Raw genomic sequence first — 27,843 nt, forward strand, 5'->3', positions numbered from 1 at the left:
GAGATGAAGACGTTTTCACACTGAAAGAGAAGCGATCTCGCTCTAATAGACGTGCCAGGCTATATCTGCAGCTAAACTGAATAAAAGCAGAATGAACTGATAAAACAAAAAAAACCCCACAAACAATTTATGAATGATGCAGTGCTAATTGACATTTATTACAGTACAGAAACTATAAAGTATATTTTCTACCTTATTCTGTGCAGAAAATTTAAATAATTGCTAATTAAATGTAGCCTAGTATATAAAACAATCATAAAATTGCCATTAGGAAAAAAATATATATTACAAATGATTGATTATTGTCCAGCAGTGTATTTGATTTATTACAGCTAATTAAAAGTAATTAAAAAAGAAGATAGTTCCTTGTAAAAAAAAAATAATAATTATTATTATAATAATAATAATTATTATTATTATTATATAGGCTACATACATAAAATGGTTGTATTTGACATTTCTGTCACTTCTGAAATTATGGCTACGCCCCTGGTGTGACAAAATGTTAGCTTAAACATAATACTCTTAAAGCTCTTTTTTAAAAACTTGGCTTACATACATTTTTACGTATGCCATGTCGCATCATTAAACTAGCATTTAACAATGGACAAAAGTTTTTTTTTTTTTTTTTCTAACCTATGGTTCTCTAACCATAAATGCTACTGTAATTTGCCCCCTGACTAAGCATTTAAATAATTTAGTAGAAGCATTTAAATAATCCCGTGAATGCACTTAAAGAATGCAGAATCGAATCGTTATAATCAAATCGAATCGAATTTAATTGTTAATCAAATCGAATTGAATCGTTCTAAATTTGCAAAAATCGTTATTGAATCGAATCGAAAACCTATAAATCGTAATCGAATCGAATCGCTGCTTTCCCAAAGATTCACAGCCCTAGTAAAGAACTATAACTAAATCAAACTGTAATCGGTGTTAAGAACCTGAACAGGCCGTTTTGATGAGATGTGTCACCAGCTTTATATGAAATACATAATGAGTATGAGTGGCAGTAAATAAAATCAAAATTATGTATATGTGCAGCAGAAAAAGACCTATTTGTTAAGTTTGGATCAAACTGACCAAAACCTCATTTTCCTATCATCTGTAGTCAGTTGTCCTCAAGACATTTCTGCTTTAACACTCATGCTAGACTTTTTTTAAGCAGGTGTGTCTGGAGGCTATTCACACAGGAAGTGTGGGTGCCATGTTCTTGTCGCCTGGCAACAGCGAAGGCTATGAATATATAGGACATGTAGCATTGAGGGAAAAAAAATGTGGTCGGGGAGGGAGACATCTTTAGAATCACAAAATGAAGTTGGTTTTTATTTATATAAATGTCAGTAAGTACCATTTATTGTAAGAACCTTCAGGTGCTGCACAAACCTGTAGGAGTCTTGGTCTGACCGCCGGGGGGGAGCGGACCGTTGCTGAAATTGGTCAAACTGTCTCGCCTGCCACCCGGCTTGAAGTTGCCATAGTAACGGTTCACCAGAACTTGCCTCAAAGCTTCACCCTGACAACAGTGAAGAGGGCAGAGTCAATGTGAAGGGCATTATGACATACCTCATCATCAACAAACATCAATGTGTCACCAAGACCGACATCAAATCGTGAATTTGAAAAATAAATAATCGAAAACAAACACTGATTTTGAAACAAATGTGGCTGTTGATTTTTGAGTTTAGATATATTGTTATTGTTCTTTTTTTATGGAGAAACCCACATAACCTTCCACAGGTGGTTAATGAGAAATAAAGAATGTATGAGAACATTTTAGTTGAAGAAATCATAGGGGGGAAAACCGTAAATATCACATTTTGACACCATGGTCTTCATCAGACAAAAGGAAAGCCTGATGCAGATTTGATGCAGATGCAGTTAAAATCAGTTTTCCAACATTTAACTTGAAGCCTGTATGTTGTTCAGGTTTTAGGGTCAATAATATTTTGTTTAATAGTTCCTGTAGCTCAATTGGTAGAGCATTGCGCCATCAAGCGTAAGGTTGGGGGTTCAATTCCCCGGGAACACACGATAGGTAAAAATTGATAGCCTGAATGCACTGTAAGTCGCTTTGGATAAATGCGTCTGCTAGATGCATAAAAATATATATATATATATTAATATGTTGATTCAGCAAGTGTGCACTAAATTGAACAGTAAAGACATAATGCTACAACATATTTATATTTTGATAAATGCTTTTCTTTTTAACTTTCTATTCAGCAACGAATACAAAAAGATATTATCTCACAAAAAAATTAATAATTAATTAAATCAGCACAAATTATTTCAACAATGATAATAATAAGAAATGTTTTTGGAGCAGCAAATCAGCAGATCAGAATGATTTCTGAAGAATCATGTTTGTGACACTGAACACTGGAGTAATGATGCTGAAAATTCAGCTTTGCATCACAGGAATAAATTACATTTTAAAATATATTAAAATAGAAAACAGTTATTTTAGTTTGTAATAATATTTCACAACTTTACAGCATTTACTGTATTTTTTAAGCATAAACTTTACTTTTTTATTTTTCTTTACTTTGCAAAGGTGTAACTATGAATAGGTTATGCAGTATGCTTTATAACAGTCTAAAGGTATAATTATATTGAAAATTATATATTATATATTAATAATTATATTGACATTATTACTCAATGTGTAACATGAACAGACTTCAAGTAAAGTGTTAGCCAATTCATTTTCTTTGTGGGATGCTACTCAACTAATCGTCAGGACCAATCCCTACCTCGTCCTGTTACAGTGTGTTTGATTAGTACAGTCAGAAAGAGGTCAGAAAGGAAGACAGAATCTGATAACGCTAGATCCCTTTCCTTGGTTGCATCTGACCTCAATAATACCAGAGGCCTCAGATACAAGACACCGCACCAATTAAAACTAATCCTAATTCAGTGAGTACACAGATAACCAGAACTCGACTGCTCACTCGAAACACCCCGAACCGAGTCCATGGAAACACACACACACAAACACAATATCAAGATGTTTATCACCTATAAACAGATCAATCACCACTTTCAAACCTAAAGAAAATATTCATCCCATTTTTTAGGGGAAACCTCCACCCATTTGGAGCAGACAGGAGGGTATGAAGGGTGAGTTTGTGAATGAATGGCTCAAGCAGTGGCTAGGGTGTGCGTCACGTGCCCCATTTCTCTACCTACCCTTTTCTGATCCTCCAGTTGCTTCTGGGGCTGGTTTGGATCAAACTCCTGAGTGACGTGAGTTAGCAGAAAGCAAAAAGGAGGGAAGAAAAATGACAAGACTGAAAACATGAAAAGTGGGGCATATTACATCATGCAGTTAGGGGAGAGGCATGGTGTGTGTATGTGAATGTGTGTCTGTGTGTGTGGGAGCAGACAGGCGCTGAGGAACATCATGCAGAGCAGAGTAACATGAGCTTTAGTTTATCCATAAAACCCTAAAACGTTCCCTTAAAGGAAGTAGGCAAGGGGGTAAAACAGGAAAACTAATAAATAATGCATTTCATAATATTTGTTTTTTAATCCCCTGCCCTTTAAATGAATAACAACTCAACAGGAAGGTTGTTTGGCAGCGTCAAACTTCCCTAACCCATTCTACAGGCCATCTGTTTTGGGTCAGCAATAGTAGGAATGAAACCATGTTAATTACATAAGCACCACACAGGGCGCCAAAGCTAGAAATGTAAGCCATGAGTGTGAGAAATGAGACTGAGAGAGAGAAAACTTTTATCCAGATTATGTAATGGATCCTGTGCCCTCAGCTGCCTTTGTAAAGTAGTAAATTTGCTTTTCCCACATTCTTCTCCCTGTCTGTCATATACTCTGACATATTTCGGCACATGCAAAATGTACAAGTGACATGCCATTTTTCAGCAGCCTTGGTTTCAGAAGGTTTTACCCTCGTTCAGTTTCTCCACAGACAAATAATAAATCAATAAATAAATAAATCTGAGAAAAAGTCAAAGTACAAGACTGTGTTCATCTTTTATAAAGCAATAAACTACACATCCCATGAAGCAATGCAAATGAATATAATAATGCAAAAAAGGTGCATTATTATGTTATTTGAAGTTATGTTATATTATTATTAAATTCAACATACTAATAATGACAAAAAATATATTTTTAAAAGTGTATAATTGACCCTTTGTAAAGACCCACCCTCCTTAGTTACTGCTGTTATGGCCGACAAGCCATGGCGCTCTCACGCCACACATCATGTTCTCATGCAGTGAAAAATACATCGCAGAGCAAACAGGACACTGAAAACGGATTGACAGACAAGACAGAGCAGGTTACTTTTGGTCTCAGCTTTCAAATGTAGTCTTTTTTTAAAGAAATTTAAACAATAATTATCATTTTTATGGCTCTTTAATGTGTCGTGACCAGTGTTGGGGAAAGTTACTTTTAAAAGCAATGCATTACAATATTGCGTTACTCCCTCAAAAAGTTATTATGTTATATTACGTTATTATGTTACTTAGTTACTCATCTTGGCTTCTGGGCTTTTTAAATATACAAATTTCTAATTTCTAATTTTACTTTTACAAATGTAAAAAGCCCTTTCACACCAAAAGTTAAATGAATATGCCTCAGATGGCACAAAATGTTAATTCACATCTGTACAGTAGAGGGTGCAGCTCAAACAAGCCTTTCAATAGTGCTGCCATTCTGGATTGGAAGAATAATATTGGAAGAAAATAAAGTTCAACACTCTTTAGCAAAAAACAAAAACAAGAGAGCTTTCGTCCAATAAATGGGAAAACAAATTAACTGGTGTTACTTATTTGGAAAAGTAATTTTCTTGTACATTAAAAAGTTATGCATTGCTTTACTAGTTTCTTGAAAAAAGTAATTTGATTGCGTAACTCAAGTTAATTGTAATGCGTTACCCCAACACTGTAGTGCCTCAGTTAAAGCGGCACATGAACCAATCATCTCTTCCTCTTTACTGGTTATAGCACAAAATAAACATGAATGGACATCAGAAGGTATTTAATCGTGGAAAGACATGAGTATACATCGTTTTTCAAGTTCAAGTCCACCAACGTTAATCTACTCTCCTGTCTCCTGTTTGTCAGACAAAATGTCAGATTCTGAGTTATGACTGGTCAGATGGTCTGTCAATCAAACTCCTGGCGAAGGATTGATTTCCTAATTTGCATGTTTTATGGGAGAGGCACGTCACTGTGTAATTCTTTTAATTCTTTTCGCCATAATAACAGCATCCTCTCTGATTGGAGGTTCCATAGGGGATCTTTCTTTAAAATTTTATCCAGAATTTGGTTAGTAAACAAGGTTTAAAAACAAAACTCTGGAAAAAAAAGGGTGAAAAAAGCTGAAATCACACTAACTGCGACTTCTACAGAAGCATATATCTCTACGCTCATGGTGTGCTTGTTTTGAAAGGTCATGTGTTATCAGGTAATTTCTCAGTGGAGAAAATAAATGTTTGCATCCAGATCCAAACGGTTGCGTTTTAATCAGCCAGATTAAAAAGAGGTCAGTTTATTGGCATATTTCCATACTGAGGGGGAAAACTAATCAAGAGTTAAGATCTAAGTGTGGTGTGTGCCAGCGTGGAGCTTTGCTTTCCCATTTGCATGGGCAGAGATGACACAAAGCAGAGATAAAGAGGCTATTGCAATGCAATGAGGCAAGGATATGGTATGAGACGATCAACTACTGACTGCAACAACCCATATTCCCACATCCCAACCAAGGCTGGCGGGGAGGGCGAATATGTGTTGGACACACCTCTGCTGGGACCTCTTGTTCTGGTGGGGGTGCAAGCTAATGGAGATAAAAAGTCATGAGTTAGTTAATGCAGATTAGTCTCTGGCATTGATAGAACATGTTAGTGCCCTTGACAAACTAGAAACTCATTAAAGTAGCGTCCAGCATAACCAGCTCGAGAGAATACACTTTTCTACACTTAAGCGTCAGGCTGCATATTCATCTACGGCAGCGTAGGGCTGATTGACCTCAGCAGGTCATCCTACGTGTTGGGTTCTTATCAAAAAGGGTCATCAGAGCGGGAATACTGGCTAAAATGTCCACACAATTATATTATAACCAATAAAAGGCTTTAAAAATCCATACTCAATCTCAACTGTTGTGTAATGCACTCTCAAGCTGTGACTTGACAAATAAAACATTACTCTTTTAAGTGTTACCAAGTTGGGTGTGGAAAAAAAGTTTTTTTTGTTTTGTGTGTGTGTGTGGCAGATTTTCAAAAAGGTATGTGCAACTTGTTTGGTCCTGTCACAACATTCAATCCTCCTGGATTTGTGCGGGTAAGTATTTCCACAATCATTGGTGCTTATTTTGCATTAGAAAGACAAGAAAAGACACATCAAATCAAAATATTTAAGTTGTGCAAGAGCAAAAAGGAATGAGCAAAGCAGGCGACATGCATGGACGCAAACAGTTCCTTGTTCGACACATCAGAGACAATAAAGAGGATGACTAGTGTGAGAACCGTACTAACAACACACACACACACACAGAAAGACAACTAATTGCTCAGATAGCATAAACACTCAATGGCATTTGATTACATAAAAATTGGTTTGCTCTAAAAGGATGCAAAGAGGAAATTTTGAGCATGATGTCTGGAACCATTCTAATAAAAGGAAAAGAGGGGGGTTCTAAATTAGCAACAACCGTGACGCACGCACATGTTTGTGTGAGTAATACTGCAACCAGTAAGGAATCTCCCTTTCTGCGACATAATTTTTCAGCTGGAAAATAATGCTGCTGCAAAACACAAGGTGTGAATGTGAAATGTCCCTCTCTAGCCACCATAAATGCACGCTTTCATCACATGCTATAAAAACACTTTCTTGTGAATTTCCCCACAAGAAATCGATAAAGCAAATCCATTCATCTGCACATCCATCCACCCATCCATCCGGTACTAAACTCAAATAAAATTTAACACTGACTTTTGAAAGAGCTCTTGGCTACTTTTTCTTCCAGTCACAAGTTTGTGTGCCATAAGTTTATCAAGGATCACAGCTCGCACATTCACTGATGTCACGGTTTTATTCTTTGCGGTGCATGTCAATGGTGAGAAGCTTCGAGGGTTAATTTCAGTCACTGTTATTGTCGAAAAAAGCATGGTTGGGTTTGCCAACACTCTTCTTAACCTGACCGTCATGACAAGCTTTATAGCATAAATATGTGTCTTAAAGCTTTTGGCCTAAAGGTATCAGGCTCAGTGACCACAATTTTGCATTTCAATCTAATAAGATGGAAACCTTCTCAAAAGAAGGGTTTAGGACGTCATATGCCCACCCCTCATGCCCAACGGAGGGTCTTTGCCACCGCCAGCGTCACTTGGTAAACAGCATGGATTCCAGGAAAAAAAAAAGAAGAAAAAAAAAAAAAGAAGGCCAGGTCTTATGTAACCTCTGGTTGCGAGTTGGCGGGAGTCCAGGAATTGTGCTGCACAAAAGCAAGGAAATTGGGACAGCAGCTCGCACGGGGACGGATGTGCCCACAGCTCCCCCTGATGGGCGTCAGGAGACGTGCAGAGGAGGAGCCAGAGGCAACAAAGGACACATGAGGACAACAGACCCCAAATGACACACACTGACTACTGGAACTGACTGAATCTACTTACAGAGTGAGAAAACAGAGAGAGAGGGAGGGAGGGATAGAGAGACAGAGCAAAAGATGGGTACAGAGAAAGACAGAGAGAGAGAGAGACATGATGCACAGTCCAGGTGAAGACACACACACACACACACACACACACACACACACACTGCTATCTCCATCCACTTTAGATAAGCTTCCCTGCTCAGGAGCACAGCTGCATCATCAACCTAAAGCCAAATTATCTTCCCCATCCCTCTTACATCACACACACAGACTTCTCTTATGCAATATAAAGATGAACAGATAGACACAGAGGGAGAGGTCGTATGTTATGAGCAGTGGTGCTCACTCTACACATGTGCTGTGAACACGTGTAAGTGTGTTAGAGGGCTCAGAATCTCATCACTCATCAAAAAACAGTCAACATGCAAAATATCCATCAGATTCACAACAGGTGGCTGTATCCTTGTTAGTTTCAACTTTATACATATATAAATTGTATATACATAAATATATTTAGGGCCGTCGCTAAAGGGGAGAAAGGTATATATATATATATATATATATATATATATAAATAAAATTCTATAATTTTTATAAAAAACAGGTATTTAAAAAAATTATATTATAAAATGACAGGAGATTCCTACATTCAGAAAAAACAAACAACAACAACAACAACAAAACTAAACCAAACTGAAACTTATTTCTGGATGAATATACACACATTACCATTCAAAGTTTGGGGTCTGTAAGATTATTTAATGTTAATGAAAGGGGTCTCTTAAACTCACCATTGCAGCATTTAGTTGAACAAAAGTACGTAAAAATAGTAATTATCATAAAGTAATTTTTAAAAAATTTTTGTTGTTGTTCTGAATTTGATTTATTCCAGTAATGTAAAGATGAATTTTCAGCAGCCTCACATAATTAGAAATTATTCTAATATGCAAATTTCTTATTATTATCCATGTTGAAAATAGCCGTGTTGCTTAATATTTTGGTGGAAACTGGGATTCACTGTTTTCAGGATTCTTTGATGAATAGAAAGTTCATAAGAACGCCATTTATTTAAATATATATATTATGGAATATATACAAATAGACACACACATATATATGAAATATGATAAAAATTGTGTGTGTGTGTGTGTGTGTGTGTGTGTGTGTGTGTGTGTGTGTGTGTGTGTGTGTGTGTGTGTGTGTGTGTGTGTGTGTGTGTTACAAATGCGGAGTGAGTAAAAATTATTTTCTGTGAAAATCAGCAGCGCCCGCCAAATGTCAATAAGCTGCATCAAACCCAGAACTTCCCCTAAGGCTCATGTCACCTTATTTACCAAAATGCCCCCGTCAGCACTCCAGCGTTATCTTTTACTGGTAAGAATGTATTGGAAAAAAAGCAAACATTGCATTTTTAAGTGTCTCAAGCTCACCCTTTCACCCTTCCTCAGAAAGAGGTGTTACTTAATATTGTGAGATATGTCTCTGCTGACCTTAATTTGACACTAAAACACCCATAAACACACCCTTTACTGCCCTTTTGCACTTCTCATCCTTTACAAAAATTCAAAGAGGCTATTGGTTTAATGAGACACAAACAGACACACATATACACAAATAATAATGCCATCAGCTGTGTTATTTTTCTTGTTCGCCATGTCACACAACCGCATGCATGTTCTAAAACATTCTCACACGTCTTCCTATTACGGGGAGACAGGGTCGCATTTCATCCCTAGAACTGATAGAAGAGCAGTGACTATAAATACAGTATGAACTCCCACCTACCTTCCTGACTTCAACTAAAACAAGTAGAAACATTCATTTTAAACTTTTAAATGTACAGATACAGTCCCCTCTCTCACATAAAAAAGTCAATGGTAAGCCACCACAAGATCAGTATTACGCATCATTAAAGTGTGTGCATGGCAACACTGCACTTAATATTTGATATATTAACATTATACTTAAGAAATCTGAACTTAAAGTTTGAAAATCTCCCATTGACTAAGACACTGTTCTAATATTTTACTGCTCAAAATCCAAATTCAGTGACATCCTCAGGATATTTGCATAAATTTGCATATCAGATTATGATTTATTTGACAAATTGGATTTAAAACAAGTGGGTCAGATTCTTAATTCGAAAGGGAAATTGTACTTTTTCTGACCCCGCTGCCATATAGTTTTCTTGTTTTGAAGAAAAACAAACGTCTTGATCTTGATTTAGGAATGTTAAAATATCTGAAAACTGCCAGCAAAGTGTTTTATTAACTCAGAATCTAAGCAGAAAACCTAACCTTAACGAAAACTTTTTATATGCAAGCACTTCCAGAAAGATGACTCTAATAATATGTGCATTTACTTTCAAAACCTCACATTAAATGTTCAAATAAAAAATGATTTATAGTGATATTAAACCGTTGAAGTTGCGATTTTATGGCTCGTCAGATGAAGAAATCACAAAATAAGACTGAAAACTGTTTTTTCAGTTGAATGAGCCACAATTTTTGGCTATATTTCATTTTCATTAGATCATCAGCATAGTGTGTTTTTGGCTAGATTAATACCAGTGACTGTGTTATTAAAACTCTGCGATTACTTGTTCTTCACAGTGCCAATGATATATTGTGAAGTCCCTGTTAACCCGCCACTGTTGTTGGGTGTGATTCAGCAGTGAATGTAACAGGAACGTAAACTGAATTAACGCTGCACAGAGGAAGTGTGAACAAAGTGTGGTGGGCCTAACACTAACACACATTTTCACCAGCACACGCTCTCTAAAATAAGGCCAGTGGTAAAAAACACATGCACACGAACGCACAATGAAACTATCAGGTGAGGTTAACTGCACGCAACCTCAACACACACGGACAGACAATAAAACGGCCGGTTTGTGGTGAAGTCACGTTGACAAACACCAGCAAAAAAGCTCAAAAGAAAAGAGAACAAGCACTAAGTAGAACAACTACATTGGCGCGTGAGCGGGAAGCCCAACTAAACATAGAAAATAATAAAACCAAACATAAAAAACAACCTCAGCCACATCCAGCTCATCATCAAAGGCAATTAGCTGGAAGAGAAGAGCATACAGCAAAGTTAGTATTGTGAAGGAAGGAATCAGAGAATGCTCAAAAAATGCCAAACAATGTTCGTTAGTGACATAACACAAGAATATTGTGATTGTTATTTATTAGCATTAGCTTTCAAAGCATTAGTTGCCAACTGCAAAGATGTGTAACCAAATCTTGTCATTTGTAGATAAAGACCCCATGAATTCATGAGTGCAAATAAAACAATTAACTAAAATAAAATATACAAATAAAAAAAAATGTAAAAAAAAAAAAAAAAACACAATCAATATAATATAAACTTAAAAAAATAAAATAAAAGACAGTTTAAAAAACAAAACAAATAAAATCTAAAATAAAAGCAATCAACATAAACAATCAAAATAAAACAAATATATGAAATAAAAACAAAAATGTAAAAATTAATCAAAATGAAATGGAAATAAAATCAAGAATAAAATTAAATAAATACAAAATTAAAACAATAAAAATCTAATTAAATAAACAATAAAAAATAAAATTAATAAAAATCTAATCAAATAAAACAAATTGAAAATCAAATAAAACAAATCAGAAACTGGATATAGCCAGAACTTTATGATAAAATCTTGACCATTCAAATATGGTAGTGACATTAATTGGGTGTTAATTCATTCAGTGCTGGTAAAACCACATTAGGAAAATGCTTATGTTTTATTTAAGTGTTAGGAGGACATGAGTCATGAACAGATACTGTATTGTGGAAAGACAGAGTGAAATGTGTCCTTTGAGACCTGTTTTGCGTAATATGGATAAATATATAGTGGCACACACCCAGGGATTTTTGTAATTCCATCAAAATGTATAATAGTGCTGTAGAAGACAGAAATTATATTTTTAATTTGTTTTTTGCAACTACAGTGTGTATGTTACCTTTTCCCCATAGCCACGGTCTTTAGTCATCATTTCTCGAAGCGTCTGCAGAACTTTAATACACAAACGCTCCTCGTTCTCCTCTAAAAGCTGTTTAGTGTGTTTTATTAATCTGAAAGAGAAAAACAGTTCATTTGTTTTAATGATAAGAATTGACCATGATACAGTATCTATATGCTTTCATTGTTGGGACACATGATATATCACCTTTAAAAAAAATAAATAAATAAATAAATAAATAAAATAAACATTAAAGGGTTAGTTCACACAATAATCAAAATTATGTAATTAATGACTCACCCTCATGTCGTCCCAAACCAGTAAGACCAGTTTATTTTCGGGACACAGTTTAAGATATTTTAGATTTAGTCCGAGAGCTCTCAGTCCCTCCATTGAAACTGAAGATGAACACCGAGCCGAGCCAGATAATGACCGAAACATTGACTCGTTCACGAGTCAAGAACCGGTTGCATCGGTTTTCGGATCACCAGTAGTTCTTTCGGACAGTTCGATTCAATAAACCGGTTGAAGAAAACGGTTCACCAGTTCTTTTGCGCTCGACGTAATGACGTCATTGGCGATGATTGCCCTTGATTCAAGCCTTCGGTCTACCTGGGCTCATAACATTAGCACAGAACCAGTTCAGAATCAATCACCAAAAGAATCAGTTCGGTTCAGACGCTCTGTGTGTCAGTCTGCTTCACGCTGAATCACACATGCGCAGTATCATCAGCTCCTCGGTTCTCGAATCGGACACGTCTGACAGAAATGGTTCTTGACTCGAGAACGAGTCAGTCTTTTGTTCGTTATCTGGCTCGGCTCAGTGTTCATCTTCAGTTCTCTCTTCACAGCAGTTCAGTCAGTGTACTGTTTGAGTAAATGAATTACTCCGGGATATTGGTTTGTTTGAACTCAGAGGGAGTGTCAGCCGCGTTAAAAAAGTTAACAGCTTAAGTCATTTGTGGATTAATGTGTATTAGAGATGCGAACCGTTTAAAACGATTTAGTTCGATTTGGTGAACTGGTTCTAAAAGATCCGGTTACATCGAATGATTCGTTTGCGAACCGGATATCACAAACTGCTTTGTTTTGAACTCTCTCACAACAGACACGGAAGAGAAGACAATGCTGAATAAAGTCGTAGTTTTTGCTGTTTTTAGACCAAAATGTATTTTCGATGGTTCAAAAAATTCTAACTGACCCTCTGATGTCACATGGACTACTTTGATGATGTTTTTCTTACCTTTCTGGACATGGACAATATACCGTACACACAGCTTCAATGGAGGGACTGAGAGCTCTCGGACTAAATCTAAAATATCTTAAACTGTGTTCTGAAGATGAACGGAGGTCTTACGGGTTTGGAACGACATGAGGGTAAGTTATTAATTACATAATTTTGATTATTGGGTGAACTAACAATTTAAGTGCTGGTAAAATATTAGAAATAGAGTGAGGTGATGATAAATTTCATCTTTAGCAGATCTCAAAATTAATATTTGTCTTTAAGAATTTCAATTAACGTTGCAATGGTTATTATGGACCCCACATAACTGCAGAAAGACTGTTCTTTTAAAAAATATTCTGTAAACTACTTTTGATAAAAGTGCTTGGTAAATGACTTCACAATGTCAGCCTTTTTAAACTAAATAACCCTGACTTGAACGGAGAAAAAAAACCCTGAACTGAGCTTTTAACAGACAGCACAATGGACGCTAACATTGTAATGTAACTCCATTCCTAAATCAGCTAATCCTGCATCTCAGGATTATTCCCATAGAAGCCTTCACACGCAAACAAACACAGATGGCCGCACAAACACACAGGTAATCCCTTCTGTAGCTCTGGCAGACTGAGAACAGTCTCTCACAGCACGAGGACAGGTGAAGGACAGTAAGCACTACTGCACCATTGCACAATGAGTGGATAAACAGTCATTTATTTTTCATACGTTTCATATGTGTTTGAAAGAAGACTCTTATGCTCCCTGGATTTATTTGATCAAAAATACAATAAAACAATTATATTGTGATATATTATTAGAATTAAAAAAAATGTTTTCTATTTTAATATATTTTAAAATGTAATTTATTTCTATGAAAGGAATGCTGAATTTTCAGCATCATTACTCCTGCTTTAGTGTCTCCTATGATCCTGTATGTGTTTTAAAGCCACCCAATAAAGCATATTCATGGATGTCACTGGTTCATAACATAAAAAAAGAGGAAGACTGTTAGGACAGTTTTTTTTATAGGAAAATGAAACTCACTTAGAGATGAAGCCTCCACTCTCGCATTTCCGTCGGGCGTCTGTGTTTTCAGGGAAGAGCAGCTCTGGGCGATGCAGTACGTCCACCAACACCGAGAGCTCAGCTTGAACCAGGGGCCGCAGACGATCCTCCAGAGCAGACACGATGTCCTGACAAACACAAATTCAGATGTTTTGATCACCTGCAGCTGAAGCCCTTCACAGTGAGAGTATCAGACAATTTACAACTAAACATAAACTATGCTTACAATATGTTAGACCACAGGACATATAAGAGACACTCGCCAAGCAATATAATGTATAAAAATATAATGTTTTAAATATAACTATGTATTTAAAAATGTAATATTTTACTGATGGTAAAGCTGAATTTTCTGCATCATTACTCCAGTCCTCAGTGTCACATGATCCTTCAGAAATCATTTTAATATGCTGATTTGCTGCTCAAAAAATATGGTTTTCATTATCAATGTATTTAAAATGATCATATAATGCATCCTGTCTTAATATATATTTATATATATATGTATATCTTTTTGAGTCTATTGAAACGTTTGTATGACAAATATTTTCATTGGCACGAGCAGGTGTGGTAAAAAGCCATTTTTGGACCCAGGCCACACATATTCTGAGCACCAAGGGCATGATTTGTTTCCAAAGCAAGTGCTGAAACCAACAGCCCCGAGGCTCACAGCACAGACGTGAGCTGTGCAAACGTGTCTGAATACTCGCCAACTCACGCCACAGCTGCACGGGGGTGGAGACAGACGTGATGAAGCCATGGTTTACCGCAACTCGCTAACTCACCCTTCCCCTCCCCTGGGCTAGATGACACCCCTCCACTGACCTCTATCCTCAGCCTTCTGAGTGGAGTAGGAAAGCAGTATTTTAAGACAAAAGGAAATGCATGTTTCTACCCACAACATCACCTTCTGATGTCAAAGTGTCTTTTTTCAGAATTTCGACATTGCACCTTTTTCAGAAGAAAACAACTGCTGTTTCTCTGTTAAACATAACAGCAGGGACTTCTACATACCGCTGGAAACAAATCAAGCAAGTTGCTGTCTCTGTTTTTATGCTGTTATATGGGCCATTTTACCAAACAGGTGCCATGCATTTAAAATGTGCACACACACACACACACACGTGACCCTGGACCACAAAACCAGTCTTAAGAGATGTATACATCATCTGAAAGCTAAATAAATAAGCTTTCAATTGAAGTATGTTTTTTCGGATTATTCAACGATCAACTATTTGAAAATCTGGAATCTGAGAGTGCGAAAAATGTTAATGACTTTTGGCATAAATGAAAAATCTATAATTTTGACCCAAACAATATACTGTATTTTTGGCTATTGCTACAAATATACCCCAGCAACTTAAGACTGGTTTTGTGGTCCAGGGTCACCAGGTTTTTATTATTATTATTATTATAATTATTATTATTATTATTAGTAGTAGTAGTATTAGTATTATTATTATTATTATTCATGTTGCCCATTTTTAAATAATTATTTTTTTCAATTACTTTTTAATATAATTTATTTCCAAAAGTAATTGTAAATAAAAGCTAGCATTAGCTTTATCCAGCATAACTATAACATTTTAAATTAAATTAATTAATTAATTATTAATTATTATTATTAATAAATTAAACTATGGAAAAAACAACAACAACAATAAAATAAAAAAAATTGTCTAATTTTTGTTATGTTTGTCAACGTTGCTGCAATAATTTTTTTTTAATAATTAATGAAATGCTAATTAAAAAGTAAAAAACTACTATACTATCGTACTACTTTTAACACTATACTAATATATAAAATACATTCTCTATAAAATATCATTATTTAAAGATTACATTAAGTAAATTATTTTTCTAAGAACCTATGAACCCTTGACCTTAAGCACAAAGCTGTTAAATACATTTCCCCAATTAGTGTTTTTTTTAATTAAACTAATATTCCTGTTATCGTCAATACTGTTGCCTTTCTGAAGACATTATTTTATACCAGTATATGTTAAAATGTATTGATTTAGCTCAAGAATGCAAAGTGCAATGAAATATCACTTAAATGCACTATTTATTTGATAGAACATTTACGATCTTGAAGAAATCTTCTTTAAAAACCATCTTCTCAAACTGGATGAGGCACGTGCTTGTGTGTGTGTGTTTGTGTGTGTGTGTTAGGATCTTAGTCTAGTGCCAAAAGACAAACATCATCAGAACATTCCACCAGACTAAATTTCCCAGGACCTCTATCTCACACTGACTCAACTTCCCAATAAAAATGCATGTGAATTCCTGGAATGAGTTTCCCGTTTCCCCACCTCTTCAAATTCCATTTTGTAATGCGTCTGGAACAATATAGGTGAGGTAGTTATGAGCATGATTGACCAACTGACTGACCAAACAATGATTTCAACAATACTTCTATTTTTAAGTTTGTCTAGATTAAAGCAAATCATACAAAAACATTGCGTCAATCCTCATTGGCTGTTCTCCAGAGACCCCGCCCTCACCTGCAGCCTCTCAATGATGTTCCTGTAATCTTTGGAAGTGGTGAGCGTTGAGTCTCTTCTGGACGCGTTGCGAGCTGACATCCTCCAATTGAGGATGGTTTTCTGAACCACATTGTTGGACTTCACAAACAGGTTGTTCACCTGGCTGTCCAGATCCACCGGGATGGCGATCGCTCTGCTCTTGGCTAAACCAGACAATTGAAAATACAAAGATTAGAAGCACAATTCATAAATGGTGAAATGATTTCCTTACTCCTCTGGGTTTTATTTGAAACATACAACAGAGGCCGGATGTAAAGATAAATGGAAATGGAGTTGTATGAGGTTCATTCCTCAAAGTCTGAATGGTCATGGTCAAATACTTACCCACATCAGACAGAACCTTAATACAGCTCTCCACTGAGGCCTTCTGGGTAGGAACGAGCCAGTTACAGTGGTAAACTCTGAAAACCCCCTGCAGGAGCTGCACAAACACAGGCTGTCGGGTCTGGAGAACAAGAAAGCAAGAGAGGAAAGAGAAAATAGCAATTATATTAGACAGAGAAAGACAAAAGGAGGAAAAGCAACAAAAAACTAATTATCAATAATAATGGATAAGCTAAGAGGAAACGTCTCTGATGGACACCATCAAAAGGTTGAGGTTTTCAATTGAATGAAACATCTCTACATCATTTCTGGTTTTTAATGTTAAAATAAAGGATCAGACTGAAAAGTCTATATGTTGGTTAAAGTACTTATGTTAATAAGTACACACAGTTAAAGCGGTTTAAATTGTCCTTTAACTATAATTTAAATAGTTTTGACTGAATGAATGTTTGGTTATATGTTGCCAACATAATTCCTGTCATTTTTTAAAGGAAAAAAAGAAATAATAAGCAAGGATGTATTATATTAATTATATGCATTATATTACATGTCTTTAAAGTGACTGTAAAGACATGTAAGGTGTTACAACAGATTTCTATTTCAAATAAATGCTGACATGAATCCAAAATCATGGTTTTCACAAAAATCAACATTGAAAAAAAAAATCAACGTTTTCAACATTGATTATAATACGATTTTTTTTTTCTTGAGGAGCAGATCAGCATATAAGAATGATTTCTGAAGCATCATGTGACACTGAAGACTGGAGTAATAATGCTGATAATTCAGCTTAATCATTACAGCAATAAATTATATTTTAAAATACATGAGAAAATGTATTCACATAGAAGAAAATTATTATAATTAAAATGTAAACATATTTCACAATATGAATCTATTTTTATTACAGATACATAGGTTAATAAATAAAGGTTAACAAATTATGATGTATTATCACCTCAAGTGGCAGAAACAACACGTCTTACCACCAACACAGCGGGTGAAAACCCAACAACAGTTACAAGAAAACTGCACAAAGCTAAGTGGAAGAATGACACGTTTACCACGCTTCCATGGTTCAAATGCTTTCTGGACATCTAGACTAGTACACACAAGGGGCTTAAATGTAACAAAAAATCAACTCAGTGTGATCTAGTTTCCCACTCAAACCGGATGCCTAGACAAGAGTCTAACCCAAACTACGTCACCACATTCCAAGTGTAACCACTGTGAAGTCATTACAAAGCTGTACCTCGGTAATTTTGCTTAAAATGGAGGCCTGTCACAACAAAGAGAGATGTGAGAGATCAGAGAAGGAAGCTGTGATGAAGCAACACTTCCAGGAAAGAATGAATGGGGTTTTGGGTCAAGAAACGACAAAGAATTAGGAGGTACTTCCTACTTTAACTGCAGACTAAAGTAATTATATATACACATACATACACATCATATTTTTCTGTATCTGCACTGGACAAAGTAAACTAGACATTTATAATGCTACAAAGATTTTAAACAAAATGTAAAAGATTTTAATAAAATAAATGCTTAGTAAAAGTTTTTTTTTGTATTTTGTTTTTACTTTCCATTCAATCCGAATATTTAAAAAAAATCATGGTTAAGGAGAAAAACTATTAAGCAGCAAATGTTCTCAACATTGATAACAGTAAGAAATATTAGAATGATTTCTGAAAAATCATGTGACTGAGGACTGAAGCAGAAATTTCCTCTTTGCCATCACAGGAATAGATTACATTTTCATGTTAAAACAGAAATCAGTGCAGCCTTGTTGAGCAATAGAAACTTCTTTCAAGAACATAAAGATGGTAGTGTAAATATATATGTACATATACAGTAATATTAAAACATATAATAATATAGAGATTATATTATATGAAGTACATAGAATTGGTAACTGTATAATTGTAACAAATTCTTAAATGATCATGTTTTCAACGTTTTTGCTTAAAGCATTTTCTAAGAAATTACATTTAATGGCCATTTAATCCCAAATAAAATAAAGAAAACAGAGCCCATTTTTGGAGACTCGTTCATTTATGAGAATTAATACATTTCTATTTCACGTTACTCTTATATGCATTGTTACATTACTGTAATATCAAAATAATTTATACTACAGTATATCATTTAAATTGGACGTATTCATCATATGAGGTTTTTTTTTAGCGACATTTTTTTGAATAATGTAATAATGTCACAAAAAGTTTGTCTTTATGCAAGATTCAACCTATTTTGACCTGTAAACTCTATAGTTAAAACCTAACAAACGAAATAGGCATCATGTCTTCTAAAGCTCGGTATGCACACATATAGTTGAATTCATGGGATTTCTTTCATCTGCAGACAACTAAGTCAGACAGGCTACATGGAAAGACAGTTCATAGTAAAAAGACCAGGTTTTCCAAGAAAACTGTCAGCCTCCACAGCCACCAATGCTCTACAAACGTACATTTCACACACTATGTGGAGTATCTGCAGGCAAGATCGGCCCTAGTTTCTCAGATTGCGAAATAGAGATGTGGGAAGTCTGTATGTGATGATGTGCAAGAGCTTGAGAGAAGAGAGTTCTTGGAAAGCTCCGAAGAGTGCGTCAGTCGCCAGAGGTCAGGCCAATTCGTTAGAAACCTGCGAGTGTGATGAAACTGCCTGAATTTCTATAGATCCTACGGGTGTCACAAAAGGCACTGGCTGGTGAGAGCTAGAGAAGGGGAGGGGCTTTTACAGATACTTACGTACATATGACGCGCCACCTGAGCGAGAAAGAGGTGAAAAGGGTTAAGATATTATCTGGAGGGTTTATTTCCTATGTATAAAGATAACGGTGTATTTGCTTCAAAGAAATCAATCCACTGTAGAAACTGAAGAAGGTGGTAAACCAAAATTGAAATGAAACTGAGAGCAACATATACTTAACATGTGCAATTATACCATGAATATTTGATATAAAATGCTGTATTGCGGTCATTACCTGTAAACTAGTGCTCTGGTCAGAGAAAGGGGAGCTGAAAAATGTCGTCACAATACTCATCACGGTTTCTGTCACGTAGCTTTCTAATGTCATGTCAGCATGTTTGCGGTCGCTTGTATTGTTGCAGACCTAGATGTAAAACAAGCATACAGAATAGACTGAATTATTGTGGCCTTGAGTCATTTGCTTCAGTAAGCACAGTCAGAACATATACTGATTCAGCCCTTTCCTGCACCAAAAAAAGAAGTCAGATCAACTGCAGACGTCCAGGCATCATAGAAATAAAACCCCATATCATACCACAAATAATGAATCACTTCTACTTGACATAAAAAAAAACCCACAGGCAATTAACAACAATTAGACAATGTTAGTTGCACACTGGAAAGCGACAAATTGGTACTTTTTGGTACTTTACATGTAAACAATTCATTGGGGTTGAGAAAAATCCCTGAATCGGCTTCCATTACCCTGCATATGTCAACCAGAAAGTTCTCAAAGAGCTTCCACATGTGGTTGCTGGTGTAGATCTCCTTCATTTCCACCTCTGTGTCCACGTAGCAATGGTTCAGGAAGTTGATATATGCAATTTTGACCTAAAAAAAAGAACAAAGTATACACAAAATAAATAACACAAGTTGTATTCATTTAAATGTTTTTAATTGTTATTTATTTCAAATAATCGAACTGAATTAAATTTGTAAAATATATAATTTAATTGTTTTTTAATAAAGATGTAAATTAACTTAATTTAGGGTTTTATGTAAAAACAAATAACAAATTAATAATTAATAATTTAATTAAATAACATTTGTTTATGTTTTATGAGTTCAAATAATGTAACTGCTTTAAATTATTTTAAAAAAAGTTGTATGTTTTAAAATTGAATAAATTAAAATATAAATAAATTGCATTATTGACATTCTATACATTTAAAATATCTAATGATAGTAAAATTCAAAGAAAAAAATTTAAAGTTTTAAAAATAAAAAGTTTTATATATTAGAATATAACTAATAAAAAATGAATTATATTTAATTATTTAAGTTTTATGTATTAAAAAAATGTAACTGAATTAACTACTGAGTTAACAAGCTTGATTTATTAAATATATCGCCCACGTTGTGGTACTGGGGGGGGGGGGGTACTTGGGGGCATTGAGTTAAAAAAGTTGAAACCTAGTAATTTAGACTTAAAACTTAAATAATTCCGTCATTGCCAATCTAGTCTCACGCAGCCAGACTTTGGACTTGTGTGGTACTCACTGCAGCTTATTCTGGCCAAGAATCGCCAAATTATACAGGAACAGACCATCTGACCAATGTAAAGCAATCAAGTGGAGTTTGTATTGCTTTTATGATACCACAACAACACAACGTTGCAGAAAAAATGATGTGGCATAAAGCTGTAGACCACTGACCTCAGGGATGCAGTCTTTGTGTGTAACCACACGGACGATATCGTCCAATGGCAGCAGGGAATTGCACTTGATTTCGGTGTAGACGTTTTTCCCCTCTGTGCAGACGGCCAACAGCTCCACCAGGTGGATGTGGTACATGAGGGGGCTGTTTTCATCCATCCGGTCACGCTCCGAACGCATCATCTGGACCAGAGTCTGGAAGGAGGCCCGGTCATTATAAAAGACCAGCACGTCCTCTCCAGAGTTCACCAGCTGCAGAAAAAAAACATTAATGTTAAATCCCAGACACAATCACCCAAAGCAAACGTAACTTCAGCACATCAACTACCCACCTCTGCCATTACAATATCCTGGCATTTTTTGATAAATTTGTTCTCAGCCTTGACGATGGTCTGCAGGAACTTCAGGTACTGCACGTGTCTGCCGTGGGTCTCGATGCAGTGGACAAAATGCTGTACAACACGCTCGTTCATCTCACTGCACAGCTGATAGTTGTTCATGAATATGTGCTGCATGGTGATGGCCTCCAGGATCTACAGTTGGCAAAAAAGATCAGATATATGTATATGAAATTAGTTCACAAACAAACACTCCGAGGTGACTTCCTGTTTGTTCTAGCACCCCAGAAAAGAGGTGATATAAATTAGAGCTTCATTCAAATCGAGCAAGAAGTGGGGCATGTGTGATGCTGAAACACTACATTTTACAAAGATTGTTGTTTTCATTCACAAAGCAAAAACAATAGGACAAACACAAATTCAAAAGGATTTAACAATGAACTTATATGAATAAAAGCACCACAGACATTAGTCATTATTATTATTATTACACCAGGAAGCTCGTTTTGATATCTTCTATCTTTGCTCATCATGAAGATATCATTAAATATGCACATTTTAAATATTTTTTTTAAAGTTTTTTGAAAAATACAATGTTGTATCCAAAAAGAAAAAGTAAATATAATTAGTTAATTAAAAGATGTCTCCAGGTCTTTCATCAAAAATCAGATTTATGCATAAAAAAAACTATAAACAAATAAATAAATAAATAAATGTGTATTCAACAACATATTACAGTATGACAAATACATTCACACACACACACACACACACACACACACACACACATATATATAATTTATTTATTTACTTATTTTTGATAATTTCTTCATTGTAATTTCTTCATTGGTTTATATTTAACTTCCCTATAGTTATACATGTTAAACAAAATCTGGTGTTCAAACCTCTATCCAATCATTAACTTTACAGTCAAAAGTGTCAGAAAACACGGTGTGAACAAAGAGTAAAGAACATCACTTTGCTGTTAGGAGTCTGAGATCCTAACATCCAAAAATATAGATAAATATGTTGTGGTGAATACCTGATAATAATATATGAAGACATTTTTTATTAAATATAATTGCATTTCATGACTAACCTAACAATATCCAAACAGTGTAATTACCACATGCTTACGTTATAATCCCACTAAAATGAGACCACAATTAACCTCGTCATGATGTCATGATGATGAACTCTGAATCATCATCATGATATTTTAAAGTTTAAGATGTAGCAATATGGAAACCGAGAACACCCGTCAGTGCCGCCCCCCCACCCGACACTCCTCCAGTGTGATGAGCACAGCTGCCCTGATGTGTGTGTGAGAAGGAGAGCTCACCCCAGGGTTGAGGAACAGGTTGGTGTGTTTGTGGAGCAGAGTCTGGTTCTGCTGGTTCCCTGCGCAGAAGTTCTGAAGAAACTCGTGAGCCAGTTTCATAATCTCTTGCATTCTGACATCCTCACCCTACAAAAATTAACATGAAAACTTTTTTTTTTTTTTGGAGTGACAAAATATTTATACATGTTCATATCCTAAAGTAAATAAGTGATACCAAATGAAATACAACATGGATTTAAAAAAACACCTTCACAATAATGATTTTTAAGGAAAGAAATAACTTGTGTATCCATTAGTCATTTAATTCAGATAAATAACTGCTCTGAATGATTCACAAGTGTTTTAATTCGCTAAAAAGAACCAACTCATAGAAGGCATTCATTCAAGAAATGGACTTCACTGGATGTGTTGCATTTCTGATTCACTAAAAAGAATTGGACAATAAGTGCCATTCATTCAAAAATGATTCAAAACTCTCAGAATTATTTGTTTTTAATTGATCGCAACTGTCATTCATTAAAAAAAGAACTACATTGGTCATATTGTATGTTTTTTGATTCACTGATTAAAATCTGGAAGCATCACATGTATTGATTTAGTAAAGAGAACCAGAAAATAAAGAGTTATATATTCAAGAAGCACACTACTCTGGTCACAGTGGTTTTTGATTCACTAAAAAGAACTGAATCATAGGAGTGATTCAGTCAGGAATCACATTACACTAGGCACATAACGTTTTTGATTCACTTTAAAGATCTGAATTTTAAAAGTCATTCATTCAAGAATTGTATGAACTGGGCATGTTGCATGTTTTTGATTCACTTAAAAAGGTCATTCATTCAAGATTGTATGAACTGGGCATGTTGCATGTTTTTGATTCACTTAAAAAAGAACTGAATCATAGGAGTGATTCAGTCAGGAATCACATTACACTAGGCACATTGCATGTTTTTGATCCACTTAAAATATGTGAATTTTAAGAGCCATTAGTTCAAGAATCAAATAAACTGGTCTTGTTGTATGCTGTTTTTGATTCACTAAGAAGAACCGGATCATAGGAATCATTTATTCAGGAATCAGACGACTCTGAACGCTGTAGATTCAGTGGCAGTGCTGTGGAATCGCTGAATAGCAGGTATTTTAGTACAGTTTTCCATCCGCATAAGCTGAAGAATGAATATCCGAGAAGCATTAACACACCCGTATGTCATAAAAATAATTTGTGAGTGCCACACTCATTGGACTGGATCCACTCATATACTGCACCTTCTCATAAGGGATCTGCAGCAGTTCAAGCACCACTGAATGAGCTCCCATGTTCCTCAACAGCCTCTGCTGCTGTTTCTTACTCTTCTTCCCTGATGGTCCTTCCTGTACACACAGTCTGCTTAGACGCAAGAGGATCTAGAGATAAAAAGACAGACAGATGATGAGCTGAGGAGGAGAAAACGAAGTGAATGAACACTGTTTATCAAAACTGTTCAAACTGCAATAGCTGTTACTGCTGTTTTTGTATTTTACTCATGCTACAGTCATAGCACTGGTAAATTAGATCTTTTGTTGACGAGGCTACATAATTAGCTTTCCTATTCTTTATAGTGCTTGGATGCATTATCTACCACTACCTTATAATGCTGAATGTTCATGTGTGTGTGTGTGTGTGTGTGTGTGTGTGTGTGTGTGTGTGTGCGTAGTATGTGAATGACACTTTACCTCCTTCACATCTCTATAATTGTCACTTCCATTTCCGTCTGTCTTTTTTTTGCCAGAGTCCTTCAACATAAAGAGCAGACACAGAGTAAATAAAGCATGAATGTTGTATTCCATTCAAATCATAATGGCTATTATGTATGGAAGAGCGCCTCAGGAAAAAAAAAAGGTAATTGAGAAATAAGGTTAAAAAATAGAAAGCGAGAAATAGAAGCAAGCTATAAGGTTTCAATTATGAGAAAAAAGGTAAAAATTACCCCCTTTTTTCACATATCTGATATATATGAGGCCTACAAAGCTTTTTGTTAGCAAACAAGCTAAAGTTCAGCTGTATTGTACATTGCTCAAAAAACATGTTATGTAAGCATCATACAAACTGACAATACATTAATATAGGCCAGCCAACATAAATATGTAAACATGTAACTGGAGGTCTCTGTGAACACCTCTGCCTTAAATATTAAATGTTGTCACCTTCTTTTTGTGGTCAGACTCTGCTGGGAGTCCATCTCCTGCATCCATGCCTTCATCACCCTGTCGTTTGTATACCCAGAGCTCAGATTTTTCCACATTAGATCGCAGCTGGTCAAGGTCTGATTTGATCTGCTTGTAGTTGTCAACATCCTGACTGGTCACTAGAAGTTGAACCTAAAGGAAAAAAGAAGGAGGGATGCATGAAGAACTAAAATACAAACAAATGTATGCATTTAAACATCAACAGCCATAAACGGCCTTAAAAGTGTTCCATGTCAATACCATTCACTAAAGTACCTAACAAAGCCAATATCATGGTGTTAAATACCTGTTTGAAAGCCATGAGCACTTCTTGTCTCTGACTGAAGTGTCTGAAGAGCAAATGAAGTGCTCCAGACACAAGCGGTGGATAGTCGTGCATGGTGAGATGCAGCAGAACCCTCAAAAACGTTCTGCCGCCATGGTCATCAAGATCCAGAGGAGAGTTCTCCTCACTGAGTTCAGGAAAAAAAATTACAGTTACAAACTTACATTCTCTTACAAAGATTCTTGAACCTTCTTATTCAATAAATGAATCCTTACCTTCCCCCAAATATTCCTTCTGCTTGTTCTTCAATGTTCTCAAAGTCCAAAGCTGTGGAACACACAGAAACACTCACATAGTCTGTAGAATAACTCACAGGTGATAGTGAGCGGGTAATGCATACCTGGGATACTGTTGGGCCCGTCTGCATTTGCAGCTGGCACTGCATCCGTTTGTGTGTTGCTCTCTTCGAACTCACGTTTGAAGATGCAGAGCAAGCAAGAGATCCTGTAGTCTAGTCGAACGTTCAGAATAAACTGAACAACAAAAAAAAACACAAGGTTAAGTCATTTACCAGATATGAACCCTGTTTTTACTTGCATTAAACATTTTGAAGCTAAATGACTGTTCGGTTGAAATTATGGTTCCTCCGATGAAATACAATAAAAATAAAATCAAATATATTTTAAGCTAATACATTTTTTTTCATTTCCTGTTTTCTTCTTAAATGATGGGTTTTTAATCACCTGTAGGATCTCTATGATCTTCAGTTTGGTGTCCATCACCAGAATGTCTTCCTTCTCTGGTTCTGTCTGGGTCTTCACCACATCACCATCTGGGGGTGTTGTGGGGTTTGTGGGTAAGAATCCGCCTCCTCTTAGGACCACCTGCGTCATCAGCTCTCCAACGCCATGGATGGATTTCATTACATTGCTACCTGTGAGAAACAAAACCAACACATTTTTTTTTTAATTCTCTAATGAATTACATCTACTTGTACAAGTATTAACAACTGTTTAAATATCATTCACAGGACCATGTTGAGCTTCTAGAGACTCAAACTGTTATAATATGAGAAAAAGATCACGAAGCAGTTCTTTACTTTTGGACTCGTCTCCTTTTTCCATTTTGTTGACGGGATAGATGGTACTGACATGAACACAGTCCAAAATTGCCAACAAGATCTTCGTCAAACGCAACAAGTCACTGAAGTTGTAAAAGCCAAAGTAAATAAGGTTTCTTGCTAAATTCACAACCTTAGAAACACAAAAAGAAACAGCAGAGTTAGTCCCGTCCAAACCAGCCCACATTTGTCACTCTTGCACATTATGGACAGGAGACTTACCTCAAAAGTAAGTTTGTTTTTCTCTTTATCAGAAAAAGGAATATTTTGACAGACCACATCTCTGAGGTAGTTCTCCACAAAATCCATAGTGAGTGCAAAGCGCTCTTTTATCTCGTCTCTACTGGTTCCATCATTATCATAACTAAAAACAAAAGACAACATAGACAAAAAAATACTTACACCTACAAAGTACACCTACAAAAAAACCTACAAATGGAAGAATACAAAAAAAAAACTGTTTAAAAGCGTCATTGGATGCGACATGCACTTTTACAAGTTTTCTGAACTGAAATGTGTGTTGGCAGTGTGTGTACACAACTAGCCTATAATGATAAAAATCCACCCAGTGTTTTTTTTAATCTTGTTAAATCTTTTCCCTTTCTCAAATCGAGCAGACAGGCCCCTCCCACGATAGCTTGATTGACAGTGGCGTTTCAGCACAGACTGGACTGGACTGGACAGCTTGCTCTGAAAAGAGCTGTTTTTGGCAAGGTAAACATGGTGTTGTTTTACACGACCATTGAGAAATTTTGTTACAGACTTTTCATTAAGACCGTAAAGAATCATATCAACGTGTGGAAAATTGGCATCCGATGACCCCTTTAAAAAACACTTCAACATACTCATCAATGGCGATTTTGGATGGGATCTCAGACCACAGCCTGGCGTATTTCACAGGCATGACCTGCTCCTGCGGGTCACGGTCTACATGCATGTGAAGCATCAGCCGGCAGAAAGAGGCACGGAGGTCATAGGGCAGGTCTTCATCCGACATGCAGCGCAGGATCAGGTCCACATCCAGCTGGCCTGATATCTTCTCAATGGCCAAGTACTGGCGGTCCAAACACATCCGTGCAAACAGGTTCAGCTGGTATCTGAGAAAGAAAAAGAACCAGGAGAACATGTTACTGAGAGCCATGTCGGCTTTTGCCCTGATTAACTTTGACCCTTGGCTTATTTCCTGTTGGCTGACCTGTAGTAGCTAATGACGTCCAGGTCATCTTTCTGGCCTTCTCTAGCATCTTGTGCCAGCTCTCTGATGCTCTTACTCTTGATCACCTTAGCACTGTTCTTCCAAAACAACCACACCTCCTCCTCATCCTCCTCTGACTCCACAGGACCCTCTCCAGACTCGACCTCAAACCGAGACAACACCAGCCTGAG

At 36.0% G+C, this 27,843-nt stretch overlaps 1 protein-coding gene across 1 annotated transcript in view; it reads right to left on the bottom strand.

The window, feature by feature from the left end:
- LOC132119620 (inositol 1,4,5-trisphosphate receptor type 1-like) overlaps positions 1–27,843 on the bottom strand; it is a 118,522-nt gene that overhangs the window by 52,534 nt on the left and 38,145 nt on the right. Inside the window, exons 20-43 of the mRNA XM_059529742.1 lie at positions 27,653–27,838; positions 27,303–27,554; positions 26,680–26,821; positions 26,437–26,590; positions 26,081–26,271; positions 25,738–25,870; positions 25,613–25,664; positions 25,359–25,524; positions 25,031–25,204; positions 24,560–24,619; positions 24,113–24,250; positions 22,847–22,972; positions 21,499–21,699; positions 21,167–21,418; positions 20,217–20,342; positions 19,747–19,875; positions 16,761–16,881; positions 16,395–16,579; positions 13,870–14,018; positions 11,601–11,712; positions 10,655–10,690; positions 5,770–5,805; positions 3,193–3,240; positions 1,381–1,516 (exon numbers count right to left, since the gene is read on the bottom strand). Of these exons, the coding sequence (XP_059385725.1) occupies positions 1,381–1,516; positions 3,193–3,240; positions 5,770–5,805; positions 10,655–10,690; positions 11,601–11,712; positions 13,870–14,018; positions 16,395–16,579; positions 16,761–16,881; positions 19,747–19,875; positions 20,217–20,342; positions 21,167–21,418; positions 21,499–21,699; positions 22,847–22,972; positions 24,113–24,250; positions 24,560–24,619; positions 25,031–25,204; positions 25,359–25,524; positions 25,613–25,664; positions 25,738–25,870; positions 26,081–26,271; positions 26,437–26,590; positions 26,680–26,821; positions 27,303–27,554; positions 27,653–27,838 (3,305 nt within the window). The remainder of the gene's footprint in view (positions 1–1,380; positions 1,517–3,192; positions 3,241–5,769; positions 5,806–10,654; positions 10,691–11,600; positions 11,713–13,869; positions 14,019–16,394; positions 16,580–16,760; positions 16,882–19,746; positions 19,876–20,216; positions 20,343–21,166; positions 21,419–21,498; positions 21,700–22,846; positions 22,973–24,112; positions 24,251–24,559; positions 24,620–25,030; positions 25,205–25,358; positions 25,525–25,612; positions 25,665–25,737; positions 25,871–26,080; positions 26,272–26,436; positions 26,591–26,679; positions 26,822–27,302; positions 27,555–27,652; positions 27,839–27,843) is intronic.

This window comes from Carassius carassius, chromosome 38, assembly GCF_963082965.1.
Source record: "Carassius carassius chromosome 38, fCarCar2.1, whole genome shotgun sequence".
NCBI classification, from domain to species: Eukaryota; Metazoa; Chordata; class Actinopteri; order Cypriniformes; family Cyprinidae; genus Carassius; species Carassius carassius.